We start from the raw sequence: 23594 nt of genomic DNA, 5'->3' as shown, positions 1-23594 counted from the left end.
TACGATTTAGATTCCTAACTACTCCCACATTTTGCGGTGCAGTTTAACCAAAACCGGGTATCTTATAGTCGTGATTCATATCGAGCCCTTCTGGGTATTAGCGCACGTCTACGATGAGTCTACGATTTAAAAAAAATTTTTACCATCAATTTTTCCCATTTTTAATGCATTTTTGGCATATATAAGGGAAGTAACTCTCTAAAAATTTATTATTAAATATCAGAACGTAAAAAGCTACAGTAACAACCCCCCCCTTTGTGGTTAGCCATATTGAGATGGCTATTATACTTTACATCTCTAAAAATACTTATATAGTTATTTCCCCTACAAACCCGAGCAACGCTGGGTGATACTGCTAGTATATAATATAAATAATTTGGGAAAACAAATTTCCAAATTGCATCTACATATCACACTTTGGGCTCTTATTTGTCGTATATTTATATATCTATAAATATACAAAATATTTTTGACATATGCTTGATTTTACATGATTGATATATATAGCGCAGGAGTGGCTGTGTGGTAAGTAGCTTGCTAACCAACCACATGGTTCCGGGTTCAGTCCCACTGCGTGGCATCATGGGCAAATGTCTTCTGCTATAGCCCCGGGCCGACCAATGCCTTGTGAGTGGGTTTGGTAGACGGAAACTGAAAGAAGCCCGTCGTATATATGTATATGTGTGTGTGTGTGTTTGTGTGTCTGTGTTTGTCCCCCTAGCATTGCTTGACAGCCGATGCTGGTGTGTTTATGTCCCTGTCACTTAGCGGTTCGGTAAAAGAGACCGATAGAATAAGTACTGGACTTATAAAAGAATAAGTCCCGGGGTCGATTTGCTCGACTAAAGGCGGTGCTCCAGCATGGCCACAGTCAAATGACTGAAACAAGTAAAAGAGAGTAAAGAGTATACTAATTTATATTTATAATATATAATTTATAAATTTTAATTCTTAATATTACAAAGTATAACTTTTATTCTTAATTTTTAATCTTTAATGCTTAATTGTATTGCTTATTTTTAAAGGGATGTAAAATTGGATATATAATATTTTGAAATAGAACCTGAAGATGTGTTGGAACAATTATAAATCTGACAATTGTATATATGTATTTATATGTGTATATATATATGGGTATACAGTTGTGTATATGTATATATATTGTAATCTTCCAATACTGAAACACGTGTAATTCCTTCATATTTAATAAATACAAGTGTTAACTAAAGAAGGATATAATTAACGAAGTATATCATATACCCTGCTGATAATTTTGGTTATATCCTTTAAGTATTATTTCATGATGTGCAAAATGATACCATGAGTTTACCGTCAGGTATACTCATTAGGTTAATTTTGTATTATCTGAAATAGAATACCCGCATATCGATTAATCCCCCAAAATTTAATTTATATATATATATATATATATATATATATATATATATATATATATATATATACCGGAGTAAGCACATAATGTGTGAAACAAGGTGGAATAAAGAGTACTCAATACCAGAGGTAGAGTATATGCTTTATTTAAAAGCAGCAGAAATATAACAAAGCTGTTACTCAGAGTTTCACGTTCCAGTTCATCGGACAGTTTTGTTAAAAAAAAAAAAACTGACGAAAGTGAACGTGAATCTCTGAGTAACAGCTTTTGTTATATTTGCTGCTTTTAAATAATTATATATATATATATATAATATATATATATATATATATATACATACTAGTTAAAAACTACACCCTGTGCAGACTTTTGAGCTAGCTCCTGCAGTCCAAAGCTAAGAAGAACTAAGTAGCATGACTATAATACATCTACACTGACTATATATCCTTGTGGTGGTTTGATCAGAGGTCTCCCGTTCAACTGTGCCCCACACATAAAAATCAAGGGGCTTGCAGTCTCGGGAGTTAGGTGGCCAGATGTTTGGGGTGATGTGGTTGCAGAAATTGCCTGATAGCCAAGACTGGGTTCTCCTGCTTGTGTGGCATGGTGTAGAGTTTTGTTGCTAGACATAGGGTCTTACACCAGCCACCCACTTGACCCAAGAGTCAAAACTATTGAAAAGGTTGCAAGACACAACGAAAATTTTAGAAAAATAGAAAAGAAATAAGTGGAAATTTTACCTGTGAGTGTGTTAAATTATAAAGCACTAAAGGTAAATGACTCTCCCAAGACAGAACAGAATATGCTTCAACACATGAACTCACATAAAGAATCTTGCAAACCAAATCCAGAAACAATAATATATATATATATATATATATATATATATATATATATATATATATATATATATATATATGAAGTGTAGGTGATATATGAGTAGGTATATATTTATAAAAAGAAGTAGCCAATGAATCTATTCAATGCGCAAGATAGCCATTATGCTCCCCCACCACACCACACCACCCACAAAACACAAAAGACCACCATGTGGACTGTTGAGAGTAGAGGAAGAAACAATTATGAACTTTTTTTATAACACTTAACTTTTAAAAATATTTTTGATAAGGTTAGTTTTTTAAGAAGAACCGAAACATTTAAAATCTCTACGAAAATTAAAATTTCAAACTTCTTTTTTATAAACATATATATACACACACAGGCACATATATATATATAAAACTGAGAATGTCTGTGTGTTTCCCTAAAACTTGAGAACTACACAACCAATTTCATTCAAATTTTACACATGCCTTACTTAGGGTCCATGTAGTTTCATGGGCAAAAAAAAATGTTCAACTCCTTGCCTAGAGCGAGCCCATAGCAATATCATATCTTCTCCACTATTTCAGTATTACGTGTTAAAAGTGAAACAAAATCATTTCTCTATTTTATGTCAGATACTTTCACTTTAACAATAAAAATTAGAGATAATAATAACAATTGAATTATATGTAGTAAGTAATAATTAAAATCAAACTAAAGTATAATATAATCGTAACATAACAAAAGTAAAAATAGAAATTGGTATAAAATTGCATCAAGGATTTGAACTTGAATAAGTGGTTTCACATGAATGGGAATAAATTAAAAATAAAATTAGCGTGCAGAAATGGAATAGTCCTACAATTCCAGTCTGTTATACATTTTCAGTATTGTTATCACTAGAGATATCAAGATATAACTTTGTATTTTGTATTTTATGTGTAGATGTATATATATAGATGTACATGTAATATGTACACATATATATACACATATATACATGCACTAGCACTATGACCCGGCAAAGACGGGTCATAATGCTAGTATATATATATATATACTAGCATTATGACCCGTCTTTGCCGGTCATAGTGCTAGTGCATGTATATATGTGTATATATATGTGTACATATTACATGTACATCTATATATATACATCTACACATAAAATACAAAATACAAAGTTATATCTTGATATCTCTAGTGATAACAATACTGAAAATGTATATATATATATATATAAGTTCAGCAAAAATTTAGATTCAAATGAATATGGTACTTAATTTAAATGCACCAGAATTTTGTCTGGTGTTATCCATAAAAATTTGTGGGGTGATTATAATCAAAATAAGCAACAAGAATGACTCCGGTAATTTGGTACAATCGTTTCGTACTACATCATTTTATTAAATGTTGTAAGTATTACAACAGATTTAAGATGCTGAGTACTCATCGGCCAATTATAGAGGTTTTCCATTAATACAAAAGTTTTCAAATCAAGTGGATATATATATATATATATATATATATATATATATTCAGTGACACAGTTATCAGATACATTTACATCAAGTTTCTATGGTAACTATTCAATCATTGCAGCACTTCATCATCTTATATAAGTTCAGTGCACACTTGCAATATACTTACGGCAGGAGTGAGCTTTGCTAGTAAGTATGCTGCAAGTGGGCACTGGACTTAAACAAAACGCTTCCAAAATATTCCATCTAGCAGCTGACATCATCACCATCACTACATCTTTATATACATGATGGGCTTCTTTCAATTTCCATCTTACTGTAGAAAACAACTGCCCAAGGTACCAGGGCTGTGGAGTCGAAACAAAAAACTTCAACTCTGACTTTGACTCCTCTACTATTGGCACGTCTGACTCTGACTCCTCTTTGTGTAATTAAGTGATTGTGGTCTACATATCTCATAAGACATATGCATACGCTTGTACTTTGAGTAGGCCTATATGTTTATATTATATTGTTTATATTAAAAATTAAAGATACTGTGAGTCGGAGTCAGAGTCAATATAGTTTTACTGACTCCAGCTAGCCCTTAATAGTTCCCGACTCCATGACTCTGACTTCAACTCCACAGCCCTGCAAGGCACCATGCAGTGGAACTTAACCCAAAACCATGTGGTAAGTAAGTGAACTGCATAACCACAGAGTCATTATATATTTCTCAGACGGTACCTGCAATCCATTACCTGCTTTCACACCCTTGCCTCACTACTGGGTACCTTCCGTAGAGTACCCTCTATTACAAGCAGCCACCCTTGAAGCTTTTCTGAGAGGTCTTGATGAGTGCAATAGGCCGAGCCCTTCACCCACTGCCCAAGAATTTAAAAAGAAAAGTTCTTGATATAAATTTTTAAAAAGTAGGAACTGCAAGTTTATATTACCATCTTCTTCAAAAATCTTTGGAAAGGCATCACTTTTCACAGTGTCTGGATACAAATATATCAACATCTTCAAATCGTGTATTCTTTTCTCTAATGATCGAATACTAAGTGCCTTGTGGTCATATGGCTTCAAGTTCCAAACAGTCATTTTACCTAAGGATAACAGTAATAGCAATAATTTAAACAAAAACAATAACAGTTTCAAATTTTGACACAAGGCCAGCAATTTCGGAGGAGAGGGTAAGTGAATTACATTAAACCCAGCACTAGTACTTGTTTCATCAGCTTTGAAAGAATGACAACTAAAGCCAACCTCAGTGGAATTTGAATCCAGGACATAAAGATACAAACAATTCTGCCAGTTTGCGACGGCGGCGAGGTCCTCGGATCTAGCCAATGAGGTGGCGTTCCGCACCGTCGTCAGCGCATTCTCTGATGGCCCGGAGAAGACGACCAAACCCGATCGCTTAGAGGAAGTAAAAGTCGTAACAAAGTTTCCATAGGTGAACCGGCAGAAGGATCATTAGCACGCTTCAAAAACGCAAACTTGCGATCCGCCCATTTCAAGTTGCGGCCGGGCCCCCTCGCCCGAGTACCACCAAATGCTCTTGTTTAGGCCCTGTAACAGTGCAGTAGCAGCAGCGCAACAGCCCGCTAACGTCGCGCACTTGCTGCTGCTGCCGACCGCGCAGCCACCTGCCGGCGCCGGCTCGCTCACATGGCGCTTGGACGGCGGTGCTTGCACGCTTTGCGAGCTCCATGACGTTTCTCTCTTCCTTCCTGCCTCACCGACCGCCGCCGTCAAAAATGAAACAATCTCACAAATTGTGAGTGAGTGTAGCAAATTCATTCTAAAGGAATACAAAAGATGGCAGGTAATAAAGGTCACTGAGTATAAGATCTTGTAGGGTTTTACAATCCAGTGTGATTCAGTGATTGAGGCTCAGAGATTAGACATTGTTGTAGTTGATAAAATGGTGAAGGAAACCAAGATCATAGGTATTGTCGTACCTGGGGATGTACAAGTACATGATAAAGAACTGGAAAAGATTGAGAAGTACAAACCACTAAAAGACGAGGTTGCACAAATGTGGAAAATGAAAAAAGTAACTGTCATCTCAGTCGTTGTAGGGACATTAGGAACATAACAACCAGGTTTGAGAAATTTGTTAGAGAAATTGCGATTGGCATAAGGGTAGAATATGCTCAGAAAATTGCTTTATTGGGGACAACAAGGATTTTGAGATTGGTATTTGCATGTTAAGTATTGTGGAAAGAGACCTGTGAGATCCTTGACAACAGGTTGTTGACTGCTCTTACAGAATAAACTGGAGAAAATGAAATCGAGAGCTCTGGGAAGTGAAATAACAATAATAATAATAATATAATAATAATAATAATAATAATAATAATGTGTGACCATGAGATAGAGAATAAGAAGCTGGACATAGTCTTAATTGGGAAAGAAAACAAACTGTGCTGGATCATAGATATAGCATGCCCAGGTGACAAGGTATGCAATAAGGAAGAAAGAAAAGTCGAGAGATCTGATAGGTTAGCTTGGGAAGTTAAGCAATTGTGGTCAATGAAAAAAGGTAGCAGTAGTACCAATAATTGTCGAAGCTCTGGGAACAGTGAGTAAAAATCTCGAGAAGTACATGGAACAAATAGGGGCTGCAATAAGGGTGGAGCACTTGCAGAAAACAGCACTGCTTGGAACCGCTCGAATACTCCAAAAGGTGCTCGAAAAATAGCTTAGTTCACTGATAGTGAACAGCTGACACCACAGCACATCTCTAGCATTAGAAGCCGTGCAAAGGCAATAATAAATAATAATAATAATAATAATGATGATGATGATGATGATGATAATAATGATTACTTCAAGCTTTGGCACAAAAGGGAGGGAATTAGTTGATTACATCAACTTCAGTACTCGAGTGGTACTCATTTTTTATCAACCTTAAAAAGCATGGAAGGTAAACATGATTATGTTCAAAAATACTGTATTTTAAGAGAGGCATTTTAAAAATATCATACTTTGAGAGTTGGTTACTTTCTGAAACAAGAAAAATTAATATAAACAAATATGATAGAAAATAAAAAATAAAAATAAAAAGACTTAGAAACATTATCCTAAAATGGATGAACAAAATATAAAATAAGCTATTTACCAGATTCATCCTGGCTGATCCAAGCAATGGTGATACCCCCTAGTAAATTGTCACTGAAACGTAAGAGGAATGTACCACATCGCTTTGGTGATAACATTTGTTGAGCTTGATCCTTTGCAATGAAACCAGCAATTAAACTACAAAAGAAAACATAAATAAATAAATAATAAACTTTTCTACTAAAGGCACAAGGCCTGAAATTTTTTTTGGCAAGAGGACTAGTAGATTATATTGAACCCAGTGTACTTAATTTGCCGACCCTGATAGGATGAAAGGCAAAGTTGACCTCAGCGGAATTTGGGGGAAGGGGACAAGTCAATTTACATCAACACCAGCGTTTCACTGGTACTTGTTTTATTGACCCTGAAAGGGCGAAAGGCAAAGTCGACCCCAGTAGAATTTGAACTCAGAACAGAAAAACAGATGAAATACCACTAAGCATTTCGCCCAGCATGCTAATGATTCTGCCAGCTTGCTGCCTTAATAATAATAATTATTATTATTATTTCTTTTATTAACCACAAGGGCTCACATACAATATCATTAAAGGACATGCAACAACATAAAAGACAAAAATGGGACAATACAATGTGTTTTCCGCATGTAAACAATATAAATGACAATTAAAATTGAACAAATTAAAACTCCCAATAGGGGAGGCACTTTAAAGGTCCTCTTTGAAAAACCTACAAAAGCCATGGATACCTGATCAATGGGGCAAGAGCCCTTCTCCTCTAATTCCCTTTTTACAGGTGCATGCTCAGTATTGGTCCTTTCACACTGGCCATTCTTCCAACTTTCACCCACCTTTGAACAAACTTGCTACAAGGCAACACTTCCCTCTTCACCCTCAACTTCCCCTTTTTGAAGTGAAAGTTGAAAAAGTTGATGAGGGCTTGGCCAAAAAGGAAAGTGTCTGTCTTTAGCTCTTTCAAGCAGGTCCAACACACTACCTCTTTCGCTACAGCCACTAGACAAATAAAAATTGTCTGCCCCTCCAGGCCAAAGGAAGGCAACAGGGCAATCTTCACATTGGCTTCAGTTGATGGCATTTCACCCAGCATGCTAACGTTTCTGCCACTTCCTGCCTAAATAATAATAATAATAATAATAATAATAATAATAATAATAATAATAGTCAAGATGAGGAGCACGATTCAATTGTAAGATATTTCATTAGTTGAATGATATTTCAACAGTACATCTGTCTGCGTCACGTTCAAAATAAGAAGTGATAAAAATTCAAAATTACAGAAATTTAAACGTAAAGTATGGATGAGAGCAACCAGTGTCCACACGTTGATGGAATGACATCATCAGTTTTTAAGTTACAATTTTATAACAGGCAAAAAGAAAGACAGAAAAAAACAGAGAGAAGACGACAGAAAAAAAAAAAGGAAAGAAAAAGAGAGAAAGAAGAATATTTAATCAAACAGTTTTGTATAAATTTGAGGATATTCCCCTGTCATCTTATTCATTCCTCCAGGGTGTGATGTTAATAACCCGCTAACATATTTCTCTTCATACATTCTGAGAAGTGAAAGTGAAGCAGATTCAGAATATTTTCTGAGAATATGCACTTTCAAGTTTTCTTCAAAATTGCAAAATCCACAGAATATTTTCAAAAGAACTTGCTGAACATTTTGTTTCAAGCGGCTGCAATTTCATCCTTTTGACCTCGGCGGAATTTGAACTCAGAAGGTAAAGACAGACGAAATACCACTTAGCATTTTGCCCAGCGTGCTAACAATTCTGCCAGCTCGCTGCCTTATTTCTAAGATGATATTAAAAAGTATAACTGATAAAAACAATTTTTGATTTAAAACTAATAATTTCATTGATCTTTTGTGTCATCACTGCTTTTTAATAAGAAATATTTCAAGAATTTAATGAAAATCCTTAACATAATTGATAAAGTACAATAAAAAAAATCAGTCATATTATATTGATACAATTGGAATATTTTTATGCTTATCAACCCCTTGGATATCCACTCATAGCCCATCCCCACTGGGGCTCAATACTGACCCCTCTCATCTAGATACTGCTCCAGAGTCAGCAAGTGAAAAAAGAAATGAAGCTATGTTATAAAGGAGTAGTACTCTAATAGCAATTGATGGTATTGTAAGCCACCACAAATGGTATCACATGCAACCAACGGTACCACAGACAACCAGTGGTATTGCATACCACAGACAACCAATGGTATTGTAAGCCACCACAAATGGTATCACATGCAACCAACGGTACCACAGACAACCAGTGGTATTGCATACCACAGACAACCAATGGTATTGTAAGCCACCACAAATGGTATCACATGCAACCAACGGTACCACAGACAACCAGTGGTATTGCATACCACAGACAACCAATGGTATTGTAAGCCACCACAAATGGTATCACATGCAACCAACGGTACCACAGACAACCAGTGGTATTGCATACCACAGACAACCAATGGTATTGTAAGCCACCACGAATGGTATCACATGCAACCAACGGTACCACAGACAACCAGTGGTATTGCATACCACAGACAACCAATGGTATTGTAAGCCACCACGAATGGTATCACATGCAACCAACGGTACCACAGACAACCAGTGGTATTGCATACCACAGACAACCAATGGTATTGTAAGCCACCACGAATGGTATCACATGCAACCAATGGTACCACAGACCAGTGGTATTGCATACCACCAATAATGGCACCACAGACAACCAATGGTGTTGTAAGCCACCTCAGATGGTATCACAAGCAAGCAAAGATGGAAAGGTACTCTAAACAACTAACAGTAGCGTTAAGGTGGCCAGCAATACTTACTTATCCTTGTAGAACTTGTGTAAATGGTCTTTGGTCAGTTTTACAATAGCATAAAACCATTCCCAGAATGTGAAACTCTTCTCCCTCATATTTTCCTACAAAAACACAAAAAAAGAAAAAACATTATAAAAGATGAGCATGCCTTTACACGTATGTATTTGTGTGTGTGTATATGTATTTGTATGTGCTTTGTGTGTGTATTTGTGTGTATGTGTGTGTTTGTGTGTGTTTGTGTGTGTTTGTGTGTGTTTGTTTATGTGTATTTGTGTGTGTGTATTTGTGCGTTTGTATGTGTGTGTATTTGTGTGTATTTCTGTATGTTTATTTGTGTGCGTGTTTGTGTGTGTGTGTGTGTGTGTGCGCATTTGTGTGTATGTGTGTTTGTGTGTGTTTATTTGTGTGTTTGCATGTGTGTGTGTGAATGTATGTGTGTTCGTACGTGTATGTGAATATGTGTGTTTGTGCATGTGTGTGTGTGTGTGTGTGTGCTGATACCAAACAGACAGTGAAGAACAGATAGTGTATGAAATACAACACTAATTATGTACCACCTGTACAACAAACATCATCCTCATCATTGCTTCGATATCCAGTTTCCTCACGTTTGCAGGAGTTGGACAAATGCCCTTCCTGATGCCAAACTCTCATACATTTCCCAAGAAAGGTAATATTTACAGTTCTGTATTTAAGAGATGAGGAATTATGTACATTATTTACATTTGATGGAAATTTGTCCTCATCTTGTTTGTTGTTAACACAACATTTTGGCTGATATACTCTCCAGCCTTCATCAGGTGTCTTGGGGAAATTTCAAACCAGGGTTCTCATTCCTAAGGTATTTTTAGATGTTGTTGTTGTTGTTATTATTATTATTTTTATTATTATTATTATTATTATTATTCAGGTCACTGCTTGGAATCGAACTCAGAATCTTGGGGTTAAGAGCACGGGCTTCTAACCCCAAGATTCCGAGTTCGATTCCAAGCAGTGACCTGAAGAATAATAATAATAACATCAAAAGATACTTTAGGAATGAGAACTCAGTTTCAAAATTTCCCCAGGACACCTGATGAAGGCTGGAGGGTATATCAGCTGAAACGTTGTGTTAACAACAAACAAGATGAGGACAAATATCTGTCAAATGTAAATAATGTAAATAATGTAGGTGATATATACTCATGGCCAGACATGTTCTAGCAGAATACTAGTTTCAAATTTTGACACAAGAGCAATTTCAGGGGTAGGAGGGGGTAGGTCATTTACATTGACCCCAGAACGCAACTGGTGCTTCTTTTATCAACTCCAAAATGGATAAATGACAAAGTCAACCCCAACAATGTTTGAACTCAGAATGTAAGGTCAAAACAAATACCACAAAGCATTTTGTTTCTGGTTTGATAAACATTCTACAGATTACCACCTTAATACTAGAAACGAATGACACTGCTTGTATAACAGTGACACACATTTACAGCTATTATACAAAGTCAAGAAAAGGAGACACAATACATCTCACACATGCACACACAGATGCATGATGGGCTTCTTTCAATTTCCATCTACCAAATTCATTCAAAATGTTTTTGCTGGCCTGGAGCTTTAGTAGAAGACACTTGTCCAAGGTGCCATGCAGTGGGACTGAACTCCAAAACACACGGTTGGAAAGCATATTTTCAATCACACAGCTACAATAAATAAATGTAGTACAAAAGGTATATATATATATCTTTATATATAAAAGTGAAGTTGTGTGTCTGTCTCCTACGATTTAGATTCCTAACTACTCCCACATTTTGTGGTGCAGTTTAACCAAAACCAGATATCTTATAGTCGTGATTCATATCGAGCCCTTCTGGGTATTAGCGTGCGTCTATGATGAGTCTACGATTTAAAAAAAAATTTACCATCAATTTTTCCCATTTTTAATGCATTTTTGGCATATATAAGGGAAGTAACTCTCTAAAAATTTATTAAATCTCAGAACGTAAAAAGTTACAGTAACACCCCCCCCCTTTGTGGTTAGCCATATTGAGATGGCTATTATACTTTACATCTCTAAAAATGCTTATATAGTTATTTCCCGGGCAATACTGCTAGTAATTTATATTTAAAATGAGGGTAAGAAATTAGATATTAATTTAATTAACATCGATTTCACACCAGTGGTCTAGTGGTTTCCCTCTAATATGTATATAATACATTTTTACTGAACCTTCATTTTTTTTTTATATACGAGACCACTGGTGTGAAATCGATGTTAATTAAATTAATATTTAATTTCTTACCCTCATTTTAAATTTAAATTTAAATTAATACATTCTCTAACTGGCAAGGGCCGCTGCAGTAAAGTATTATCTGCAGCATCAGTTTTTCCGGTAATTTAGCGCGCCAAAACGAGGACATTTGAAATAGTAGCCATGAGTGTAATGGGTAGGACTGTTTTACAAGTCTGACTTTGTGCGGACGTCCTAGTATGCAGTCCTACAAATTATATTCATCTGGACGGTCGCACCGATGATCTACAGACATTTATGTAAGTAAAATTACGTAATATGTTGATAGTGAAACATGTAAGCGAATAATCCATATTTTTATTGCTTTTTCTTTTGTTTTGCTCGATTACGTTTTGGTTGTTTTGCTAAATTTTTCTTGAGAACATTTCTTAGTGGTAAGACCATAGCGGATCTATTTCTAGCATAAGGGTGTCCACATAGTGGTTTCCCTCTAATATGTATATGTATATATATACTGATAGTTATTAATATGGAATCTTATATAATACATACCTTACAGAACTGACTCCAAGTGAGAACATGTCTGGAAAAATCTTCATCGGGACTGCTATCTTTGAAAAAAAATATATATATATATAAATATATAGCTGACTGAATGCTCTTTAAATTGGTAGAATTGATAGAATTAACATTAAGGGCAGAAATCTGATTACAGAAATGACAGTAATGAGAAAGTTGACAATATACAATTGACAGCAAGGACACAATTGGTGATGACAGAATTGACAGTAATGACATAAGTGGCGGTGACAAAATTGACAACAGAGAAACAGAATTGACGACACAGAACTGACTATAAGGACATGATTGAGAGCAAGGGCAAGATGATGACAGAAGTGAGAATAAGGACATGACTGATGAAGAAAGAATCAACTACAATTGACAATATAGAATTGACAGAATTGACAATAAGGACATGATAAAACTGACAGCAAAAGCAGAACAATGATAAAAGGAAGATGGGGAAGGAAAAAGGCAAGAACAAGGAGGAAGAGAGGAAGAGGAAAATGAGCAATGAGGAGGGGAAAGGAGGATAGGAGGAAGCGGAAGGAGCATGTGGATGTATATTTTTTCATGACATGGAAGAGAAAAGGGAGTGACTGTCACCATTTTGTGGGGGGGGATCTCCATGATTGGTCAGAAGAAGGTGAGGTGTGTATGTGTGGAACAGGGGGAGTTATTCTCAAATCAGAACCCTATCCAAAATGTTTGCAACAGAATGGACTCTACTGAAAGCCCCCAAGGGCCAGATAGGGGTGTTAAAAGCTGACAGATAAAATAGGTAATAAAGAGATCAATCAGAATAAAAGTCAATGATTCAGATCCTAATAGAGACATAGAATTCAGTTGAGAGTGCAGTCAAGTTATGCAATTCTCTGAAAAGGCTCAGTCCATGTACCTGTCAATAGATGCCATCATCATTATGTATCATATGCTCTTGTGGCACACTGATGAGACGACAAAAGTCTTCCTAATTCAGCACATGTTCCGCCATTGGATGAAGTCATAGCATAATGTTTTCTTGTCAAAGACACTGGGATGGTTTGCCATTGCCTTCCCCTGAATGGATGACTGTCGGCCCATAAGGAGCTCATCCACCCTTTGACAGGTCTTCTTATCAGTCCGGCTGGGTGTCCAGACACCCTCCTCATAAGAGTAACAAGCTATTTAAGTGGTGGAGCTGGTTTAGGCACAGACCAGCCAACCAGGGAACAGGTGGTCATACTGGTTTCCATAATACCAGCAGCAGGTCTCACTAGCCTGGGATGAGATCCCTGACCTGACTTTAAAACAGACACCATGAGCTAAGAACCACTTCTTATTATAAACAATGGCAGCACGGTGAAAATTACTAAATGCTTTTTTTTCATGTTGAACTGAGTTCAAACTTCTTCCTATATCATCATCATCATCATCATCATCATCAAGGTGGCAAGCTGGCAGAAACATTAGCACGCCAGGTGAAATGCTTAGCAGTATTTCGTCAGTCTTTACATTCTGGGTTCAAATTCCGCCGAGGTCGACTTTGCCTTTCATCCTTTCGAGGTCAATAAATTAAGTATCAGTTGCAAACCGGAGTTGATCTAATCGATTGGCCCCCTCCCCCAAAATTTCGGGCCTTGTGCCGAAAGTAGAAAAGAAACATTAGCATGATGGGTGAAATGCTCAGCGGTATTTCATTTGTCTTTACATTCTGAGTTCAAATTCCGCCGAGATTGACTTCGTTTTCCAACTTCTCGGGTTGATAAATTAAGTACCAGTTGCATACTGGGGTCAATCTAATCGACTGGCCCCCACCCTAAAAATTTCGGGCCTTGTACCTAGAGGAGAAAAGAATATTATCATCATCATCATCTTAATGTCTATGTTTTCAAGCTGGCATTGATTAAATGGAATTTAACGATACAGATTTTCTATGGCCAGATGCCCTTCCTGTCACCAACCTTTGCCCGTTTTAATGTAAGGTAATATTTCTCAAGTGAAGGCACATGGCTTAGTGGTTAGGATATTTGGCTTGCAATCATACGGTCGAGTTCAAATCCCAGTGATGCACTGCATCCTTGAGCAAGACACTTTACTCCACATTGCTCTAGTTCACTCAGCTGGCAAAAATGAGAAGTGTATAACAAAGGACAGGCCTTGTCACATTCTGTGTCATGCTGAGTCTCCCCGAGAACTATGTTGAGTGTGCGCATGTCTGTGGAGTGCTCAGCCACTTGCATGTCAATTTCACGAGCAGGCTGTTCCGTTGATCCGATCAACTGGAACCCTCATTGTCGTAACACACACACACACACACACGATGGGCTTCTTTCAGTTTCCATCCAGTAGTCCCACTAACAAAGCTTTGGTTGGTCCACAGTTAATGTAGAATGCACTTGCTTTAAGGTGCCATCAGATGGATTAATCCTTTCACATTCAAACCAGCCACGTCGGGGAGGGTGGGGGCAAAGAATCTACCTGTTTTATGTTCAAACTAGCCATATCCAGCATCTCACACATACCCTGCAATGTCACTCTAAAATTATACAATCACATCTTCAAAATCTCTAAGCTACTAGAGATTAATTTTAAAAGATGTGAATAAATAACTGACCCCCCTCCCACCTGTGCTGGTGCCACATAAAGAGCACTCAGTCCACTCTATGGGCTGGTTGGTATTAGGAAGGGCATCCAGCCATGGAAACCCTGCCAAAACAGACACAGAAGTCTGGTACACTCTACTGCCTGGCCAGCTCCTGTCCAACCCATGCCAGCATGAAAGGCAGACGTTAAACAGCAATGACAATAATGATGTTGATGATGATGATGATGATGATGATGATATTGATAAGCATTAAATTTGAAAGAGTAATCTGAATGCTAAGAGGTTAAACCATAGGAAGGAAGAAATAAAGGATAAGCAGAAGGAAGGTAGGAAGGATAATAAGTAAGAAAGTAAATCAAACCGGCTTTAACATACGTACTGAATAATTTGGTTGCCAAATAGTTTGTATCTTCTGGTTTTAAGGAAATGCCTACGTCGGTTTTAAATTTTTCACTCAGCATTTTAGCACAGTCAGACCAATGAACTTGATCAGGAACTTGGAATAGCATCCGATTCTGGAAAATACAGAGGACTGATAAGGAACCAATACAGTCTTACCATTCCATAACAGACAATGGATCCATACAATGTCCCCATTCAATAAATCGGTGTTTTTCTGAGCCTTTTTGATATCAACTTGCCTGAGACTGCACCTCGTAGTTTGACACATGTTTTGAAATGTGAAATGATTTGAATTAAAAACTTTCATCAAGTTTCCTTGTTAATTTATGTTCAGACACCAGCTTAAAAATGAGTTAATTATTTTAATCAATTTTTCTTTATTTCCAAAATTAACAACAGGTAGTGTATTTCAAAAGAAACTGATATTAGAGTCTTTACATCCTTGTAAATTAAGGGTTCAGCAAAAAGAGCAAGATGAAATAAGTACCAGTCTTAAAAAAAAGAAAGGAGTGGGTGGGGTCAATTCATTCAACTAAAGATTCTTCAAGGAGACACCCCAGCATGGCCACAGTCTAATGCCTGAAACAAGTACAAAAATAGAAAGTAAAATAGGATAACTGGACAATGCAGTCTATGATATACCAGGAGACGAAATGGTCCCAGTTTGCATGTCTTGGGAAAATCTGAGGTTTATTCAATCAGGGCAGACTATACAACAGATTTGAACAATTACACAAGCACACCAAGAGCAATATAAACAACGCACTCCTACTTAAGAGATACAGCAGCACTAACCAATACCATAGAAACTAGTAAAGTATGCCAACAAGGTACCTCAAAAGGAGACCCAGTAGGGTACCCCAACAATGCTCGCCCTCCTAAAAAATACACTCACTGATCATTAGCCCTTCTCCTAACAACAGTTTCCCACTTTAGAGACACTCCAGTGCTAACCACTAGTGAACAATTCTATAAGGTGTGCGAACAAGGTACCTCAAAAGGATACCCAGTAGGGTACCCCAACGATGCTCTCCCTCCTAAAAAATACACTCACTGATCATTAGCCCTTCTCCTAACAACAGTTTCCCACTTTAGAGACACTCCAGTGCTAACCACTAGTGAACAATTCTATAAGGTATGCGAACAAGGTACCTCAAAAGGAGACCCAGTAGGGTACCCCAACAATGCCCTCCCTCCTAAAAAATACACTCACTGATCATTAGCCCTTCTCCTAACAACAGTTTCCCACTTTAGAGACACTCCAGTGCTAACCACTAGTGAACAATTCTATAAGGTATGCGAACAAGGTACCTCAAAAGGATACCCAGTAGGGTACCCCAACGATGCTCTCCCTCCTAAAAAATACACTCACTGATCATTAGCCCTTCTCCTAACAACAGTTTCCCACTTTAGAGACACTCCAGTGCTAACCACTAGTGAACAATTCTATAAGGTATGCGAACAAGGTACCTCAAAAGGAGACCCAGTAGGGTACCCCAACAATGTTCGCCCTCCTAAAAAATACACTCACTGATCATTAGCCCTTCTCCTAACAACAGTTTCCCACTTTAGAGACACTCCAGTGCTAACCACTAGTGAACAATTCTATAAGGTATGCGAACAAGGTACCTCAAAAGGATACCCAGTAGGGTACCCCAACGATGCTCTCCCTCCTAAAAAATACACTCACTGATCATTAGCCCTTCTCCTAACAACAGTTTCCCACTTTAGAGACACTCCAGTGCTAACCACTAGTGAACAATTCTATAAGGTATGCGAACAAGGTACCTCAAAAGGAGACCCAGTAGGGTACCCCAACAATGCTCGCCCTCCTAAAAAATACACTCACTGATCATTAGCCCTTCTCCTAACAACAGTTTCCCACTTTAGAGACACTCCAGTGCTAACCACTAGTGAACAATTCTATAAGGTATGCGAACAAGGTACCTCAAAAGGATACCCAGTAGGGTACCCCAACGATGCTCTCCCTCCTAAAAAATACACTCACTGATCATTAGCCCTTCTCCTAACAACAGTTTCCCACTTTAGAGACACTCCAGTGCTAACCACTAGTGAACAATTCTATAAGGTATGCGAACAAGGTACCTCAAAAGGATACCCAGTAGGGTACCCCAACGATGCTCTCCCTCCTAAAAAATACACTCACTGATCATTAGCCCATCTGCTAACAACAGTTTCCCACTTTAGAGACACTCCAGTGCTAACCACTAGTGAACACTCCTATAAAGTATGCAAACAAGGTACCTCAAAAGGATACCCAGTAGGGTACCCCAACAATTCTCTCCCTCCTAAAAAATACACTCACTGATCATTAGCCCATCTCCTAACAACAGTTTCCCACTTTAGAGACACACCAGTGCTAACCACTAGTGAACAATCCTATAAGGTATGCGAACAAGGTACCTCAAAAGGATACCCCGTAGGGTACCCCAACAATGTTCTCTCTTCTACAAAATACATCCACTAATCATTACCCTTTCACCTAACAACAGTTTCCAACCTTAGAGCTATACCAACACTAACCACAAGCTAATCACCCAACAAATACCCCAATAATACCCTGACATCAAGTATATACATCAACAAGTAAATGCTCAAACAACACTTGATATTTGAGAGGTAGACTGACAGGTACCTTGTCAATTAGCAGGTGCCCAATACCTTCATCAACAACAACCTGAAATCTCATGTCAACAACACACAGGGTGTCAAATAGCTCAAACAACTACACCTAACAATGGATGGAAACACTCCGTCAGTTACGACGACGAGGGTTCCATTGATCCGATCAACGGAACAGCCTGCTCGTGAAATTAACGTATAAGTGGCTGAGCACTCCACAGACACGTGTACCCTTAACGTAGTTCTCGGGGATATTCAGCATGACACAAGAGAGTGACAAGGCCGGCCCTTTGAAATACAGGTACAACAGAAACAGGAAGTAAGAGTGAGAGAAAGTTGTGGTGAAAGAGTACAGCAGGGATCACCACCATCCCCTGCCGGAGCCTCGTGGAGCTTTTAGGTGTTTTCGCTTAATAAACACTCACAACACCCGGTCTGGGAATCGAAACCGCGATCCTACGACCGCGAGTCCGCTGCCCTAACCACTGGGCCATTGCGACTCCACACACCTAACAATAACAACAATATGAATGATTAACTTACAGGTTCTGCAAAATGGTTGTCCCACAAAATTGTTGCCATTGCTTTACATTCTTGGTTTCCATGAACAGTAACCACAACTGGATTAGACAGGGTCTGTAGAAGAGAAGGTTCGCATTACATATTAGCCGTCCTTTAGTCAGTTTGTTTATATCTATCTATCTATCTATCTGTCTATCTCTCTATCTATCTGTCTGTCTGTCTCTCTGTCTATCTATCTATATATCTATCTTGCTAACTGTCTATCTATCTATCTGTCTCTAAATATATATATATATATATATAAATACAGTTGCGGCCAAAATGTTCAGAATGGCATTGTTTTCGTCAAAAAGTAGGTAAAATTTTTTTATCAAAGTTGTTTTATATTCTATAATTTTCACAGACAATAAATACGATTATCTGAGATTTTGGTATAATTTGAGAGGATAATACAAAAGTTATCGATGATTTATTGATTGGTCGGAAACTTCCTGGAAAGTTCTGATGATTTCTTGGAAAGTTTCCTAACTTCCTGGAAAATTAGCCGGAATCTTCCTGGAAAGTTCCAAGGATTTCATGGTGTACCACAGGGATCTGTTCTTGGACCCTTACTGTTGGTTGCATATATTAATGATATAGATGCCAATTTGAGGAATGTTTCAGTGCTGAAATACGCAGATGACACCAAGCTGTGTCTTGAAATAAAAAGAACAGATCCTATCCTGCAATCAGACCTGGATACAATGCAGCAGTGGACCTCTGATTGGCAACTCAAGCTAGCTGTAGACAAGTGTGTCACCATGCATTTTGGGAGGAAAAATCCAGCCTTTACATACTCCCTCAGCAACACCAATCTCAAGAAGTCTTCTAGTGGACATGATCTGGGTATTATTGTAAACAACAATCTGCATTGGACAAACCACATATCTAAGATTGTCAAAAAGGCTGAGTGGGTGCTAGCATCATTATTATATATACTATGCATTAATGCAAAAAATATCGTGTTTATTGGCTATCTTCAAAATGATCACACCATCAATGGAAAATTTCAATACCAACTTCCTAAGGCAGTTATGAAAGGCTATCAAGACCAAACACCCAGAAAAACTGATGAATGGGGTCTCGTTTCATTAGGACAATGCTTCAGCACAAAGTCCTTGGTTTCAATAGCTGCTGTGTGTGACTGGCTTTGAACTGGTTGATCATCCTCCCTATGTTAGTGATTTGGTTCCTTCTGGTTATCATCTGTTTCCCAACATAGAAAAACACTCAGCTGAGCACCAGTATCACTTTGATGGGAACATCTTACCTGTTGTTGATGACCATTTTGATCAACAGAAAAGCTTCTTCACCAGTGCGACCCAAGCACTGCAACTACTAATGGAAGAGTGTGGACAGTAAGAGGAACTATGTTAGGAAATGAACTTCATTTGGTCACATTCCATTGAGAGTGCCTTGCTCAGATTATGAACATTTCAGCCGACCCCCATAATAATAAAAATCATTATTATACCTGCATTTGTTTTAATGTTAACATTGGAAAAATCCACATTTTTCATTAAAAAATTAGGACCTGGGTTTGCACCCCCTTAGCAGATTTTGTTGCTGGGCCACTGTCTGTATGCCATCGGATTATAATGATAAATACATGTACAACAGAGGTACCACTCTCTGAGACTTATGATTAGTACCTAGAGACAGGCTGAAGTGAGCTGACCAGTAATCACATGAAACTTTAGGTTTTACATCAGTGTCCATCTCCTGGACCAGTAGTTCCCAAAGTAGGTGGTATTGCACCCCCTCGGAGTGGCAGAAAGTTCCATGGGGGTGTTGAAGAAAAGTGAGGTGATAATGGGGTAGCGATTTATGTAAAAAGTAGGGCGTTAATGGGGTAGATATTCATGTAAAAACAACAAAATAATGGGTCCATCAGGTTAAGTTTTGTTAAATAAAGTTGCTTTGAATTTCCTTGAGAAAGGGGTCTATGAAAGAGGTCATAGTTTAGGGTGGAGGCCCTAGGAATGTGGTCTGGGTGTCAAGTGAGCGGCAGCCTGAAAAAGTTTGGGAATCACTGTCCTAGAAGGATGCTGTGAAAACAGTGAGAAGCCCCTCACTCCTGACAGTTTTACTGCATACCCTGAAGCCGGCCGAGAGTATTTCTGCATCCTTGCTTTCAGATAGATTGTTGTTGCATATGTTAGTTAACACAATGTGAACAGATAAGCATTACATTTGACAAAATCTGAACATCAAAGGGTTGATAGGATAAGAGTAAAATCAAAAAATATATGTACCCATACAGAGAATTTTAGATCTTCACCACCAACTTTAAATTCTGTTTTAAACAGAATGGCAAACTTCTCTTCAGTCACAGCCTAATTAAAAAAAGAGAAAAAGAGAAAAGGAGAAAGATGAAGACTGAGACATAGACAACAATATTATAACGAAGCCTTTTTCTAAACTAATTAAAACCATTCTACCACAATCAAAATCTAATCCTTTCTTATTAATTTATCATTTTCTTCCTTCGGTTTCCTGAAACTCTCCTGTTACCATATTTCGGTTGAAATATATCGCCATTACTCTCTCTTTAACTCTTTTACTTGTTTCAGTCATTTGACTGCGGCCATGCTCAAGCACTGCCTTTTAGTCGGGCAAGTCAGCTCCAGGACCTATTCTTTGTAAGCCTAGTACTTATTCTATCGGTCTTTTTTGCTAAACCGCTAAGTTACGGGGACGTAAAGAACACCAGCATTGGTTGTCAAGCGATGTTGGGGGGACAAACAGACACACAAACATATACACACACACACATACACACACACACACACATACATACATATATATATATATATATATATATACACACATATATACAACAAGCTTTTTTCAGTTTCCGTCTACCAAACATACTCACAAGGCTTCGGTTGGCCCGAGGCTATAATAGAAGACACTTGTCCAAGGTGCCACACAGTGGGACTGAACCCGGAACCATGTGGTTGGTAAGCAAGCTACATACCACACACCCACTCCTACGCCTATTGTTTCAATTTATTTTAAAATTGATAAAGGATTTAGTATAATACTTTTACCACTGTTAACTGTTTTTCTTTCTTATCAGATTTCTCTTGAAATACACTGTCTTTGTTTCAAATGATTTCAAAATTAATGAAGAATGTAATAAAACAGTCTTGCCGTTATTAAGCCATTTATTTTGTCTTTATACCTATAGGCGCAGGAGTGGCTGTGTGGTAAGTAGCTTGCTAACCAACCACATGGTTCCGGGTTCAGTCCCACTGCGTGGCATCTTGGGCAGGTGTCTTCTACTATAGCCCCAGGCCGACCAATGCCTTGTGAGTGGATTTGGTAGACGGAAACTGAAAGAAGCCCGTCGTATATATGTATATATGTATATATATATATATATATATATAATATATATATATATAATATATATATATATATATGTGTGTGTGTGTGTGTATGTATATGAGTTTGTGTTTGTCCCCCCAACATCGCTTGACAACCGATGCTGGTGTGTTTACGTCCCCGTCACTTAGCGGTTTGGCAAAAGAGACCGATAGAATAAGTACTGGGCTTACAAAGAATAAATCCCAGGGTCGAGTTGCTCGACTAAAGGCGGTGCTCCAGCATGGCCACAGTCAAATGACTGAAATAAGTAAAAGAGTAAAGAGTATACCACACATAGAACCAGTCCTGGGTTGGATCTACAGTTTAAATTGGATTTGGTATTTACAGTATCCTACTGACACAGGATACCTTTATGGTTGTTTTACCTCTCTACGAACCCTATGTAATTGTACCTAACCATTCTGGCATCCTAGGTGTTGATGTGCTGAAATTCTAATCATCATCATGATCATCATCATCATCAATGTTTAATGTCCGTTTTTCATGCTGGCATGGGTTGGAGAGTTTGACATGGAGCTGGCTGGTAGGCAGCTGTCCAGACTCCAACTGTCTGTTTCCACATGGTTTCTTATTTCTTTACTGCCCACAAGAGGCTACACACAGAGGGGACAAACAAGGACAGACAAACGGATTAAGTCAATTGCATCAACTCCAGTGCGTAACTGGTTCTTAATTTATCGACCCCGAAAGGATGAAAGGCAAAGTCGACCTTGGCTGAATTTGAACTCAGAACGTAAAGACAGACGAAATACCGCTAAGCATTTCGCCCAGTGTGCTACCGTTTCTGCCAGCTCACTGCCTTCATTTTCACATGGTTTCTATAACAGAGGGTGCTGCATGTCTTTTTACGTGCCACCAGCATGGGTGCAGTGACACAGCACCGACACAGGTGCTTTTTAAGTGGCACTGGCACCAGAAAGGACAAACCTGTATGTGTGGAAGACAGTGATTTTATTTAGCAAGACATGTCTTATCAAATACAGCAAATTGCCACACCTCCCAATTTCTTATCATTTTCTCAGTGAGGCCCAAAAGTATGTCTTTGTGTTTGCGATTGTCTCAAACAGCCACTTAACAAGTGATATTAATTTGTCTCTGCTGCCAGAACTTAACAATAAAGAAGACGGGCAGAATAAGTATAAACACCAGGCTTAACCTTTTCTTTACCAACCCGCCTGAAAGCAGCTCTGGCTCTGTAGTACAAATGTCTTGTTTCCATAAGTTTTGAATTAAAATCTTCCACCAAAACTTAGTCAAAATTTATGTTCCTAACACTAGCTGAATGATAACTAAGTTATTTTGCTAAATTCTTTGCTTTATTTAAAGTAATTGGAAGAAACACAGAGCATCTCAAAATAAATACAACAACGAAAGGGTTAAGGAAAAAAAGAAAAACTAAGGACTGGAGTCAAATGGTTTGACTACACTCTTTTTTGGCGGTGCTCCAGCATGGCTACAATCTTACAACTAAAACAACAAAACGGTAAATGATAAAAGATTTACCTCTTATAGACCTGTAGCGATGTCCTGAAGTTAATAATCAAGTCAGATAAACTAAAGAGAACCTTTAACAAG

At 37.9% G+C, this 23594-nt stretch overlaps 1 protein-coding gene and 1 long non-coding RNA gene across 5 annotated transcripts in view; one reads left to right on the top strand and one right to left on the bottom strand.

Annotated features, from left to right (window-relative positions):
- LOC115220884 (signal transducer and activator of transcription 5B) overlaps window positions 1-23594 on the bottom strand; it is a 109797-nt gene that overhangs the window by 12025 nt on the left and 74178 nt on the right. For 3 of the 4 annotated variants that reach the window (XM_036510285.1, XM_029791077.2, XM_036510287.1), the window contains 7 exons: window positions 20882-20962; window positions 18609-18701; window positions 15400-15535; window positions 12425-12483; window positions 9639-9733; window positions 6809-6945; window positions 4635-4787 (listed from right to left, as the gene is read on the bottom strand). In XM_036510285.1, coding sequence (XP_036366178.1) covers window positions 4635-4787; window positions 6809-6945; window positions 9639-9733; window positions 12425-12483; window positions 15400-15535; window positions 18609-18701; window positions 20882-20962 — 754 coding nt within the window. The remainder of the gene's footprint in view (window positions 1-4634; window positions 4788-6808; window positions 6946-9638; window positions 9734-12424; window positions 12484-15399; window positions 15536-18608; window positions 18702-20881; window positions 20963-23594) is intronic. The other variant, XM_036510286.1, reaches the window with a different exon arrangement.
- LOC118766688 lies at window positions 9800-23326 on the top strand. The gene is made up of 3 exons (XR_005002608.1): window positions 9800-9812; window positions 13077-13086; window positions 23169-23326. It is a non-coding gene; the product is annotated as an uncharacterized LOC118766688 (long non-coding RNA).

The sequence above is a fragment of the Octopus sinensis genome, linkage group LG17 (genome assembly GCF_006345805.1).
Source record: "Octopus sinensis linkage group LG17, ASM634580v1, whole genome shotgun sequence".
Classification (NCBI taxonomy): Eukaryota; Metazoa; Mollusca; class Cephalopoda; order Octopoda; family Octopodidae; genus Octopus; species Octopus sinensis.
This window is presented reverse-complemented; position numbering and strand designations above follow the sequence as displayed.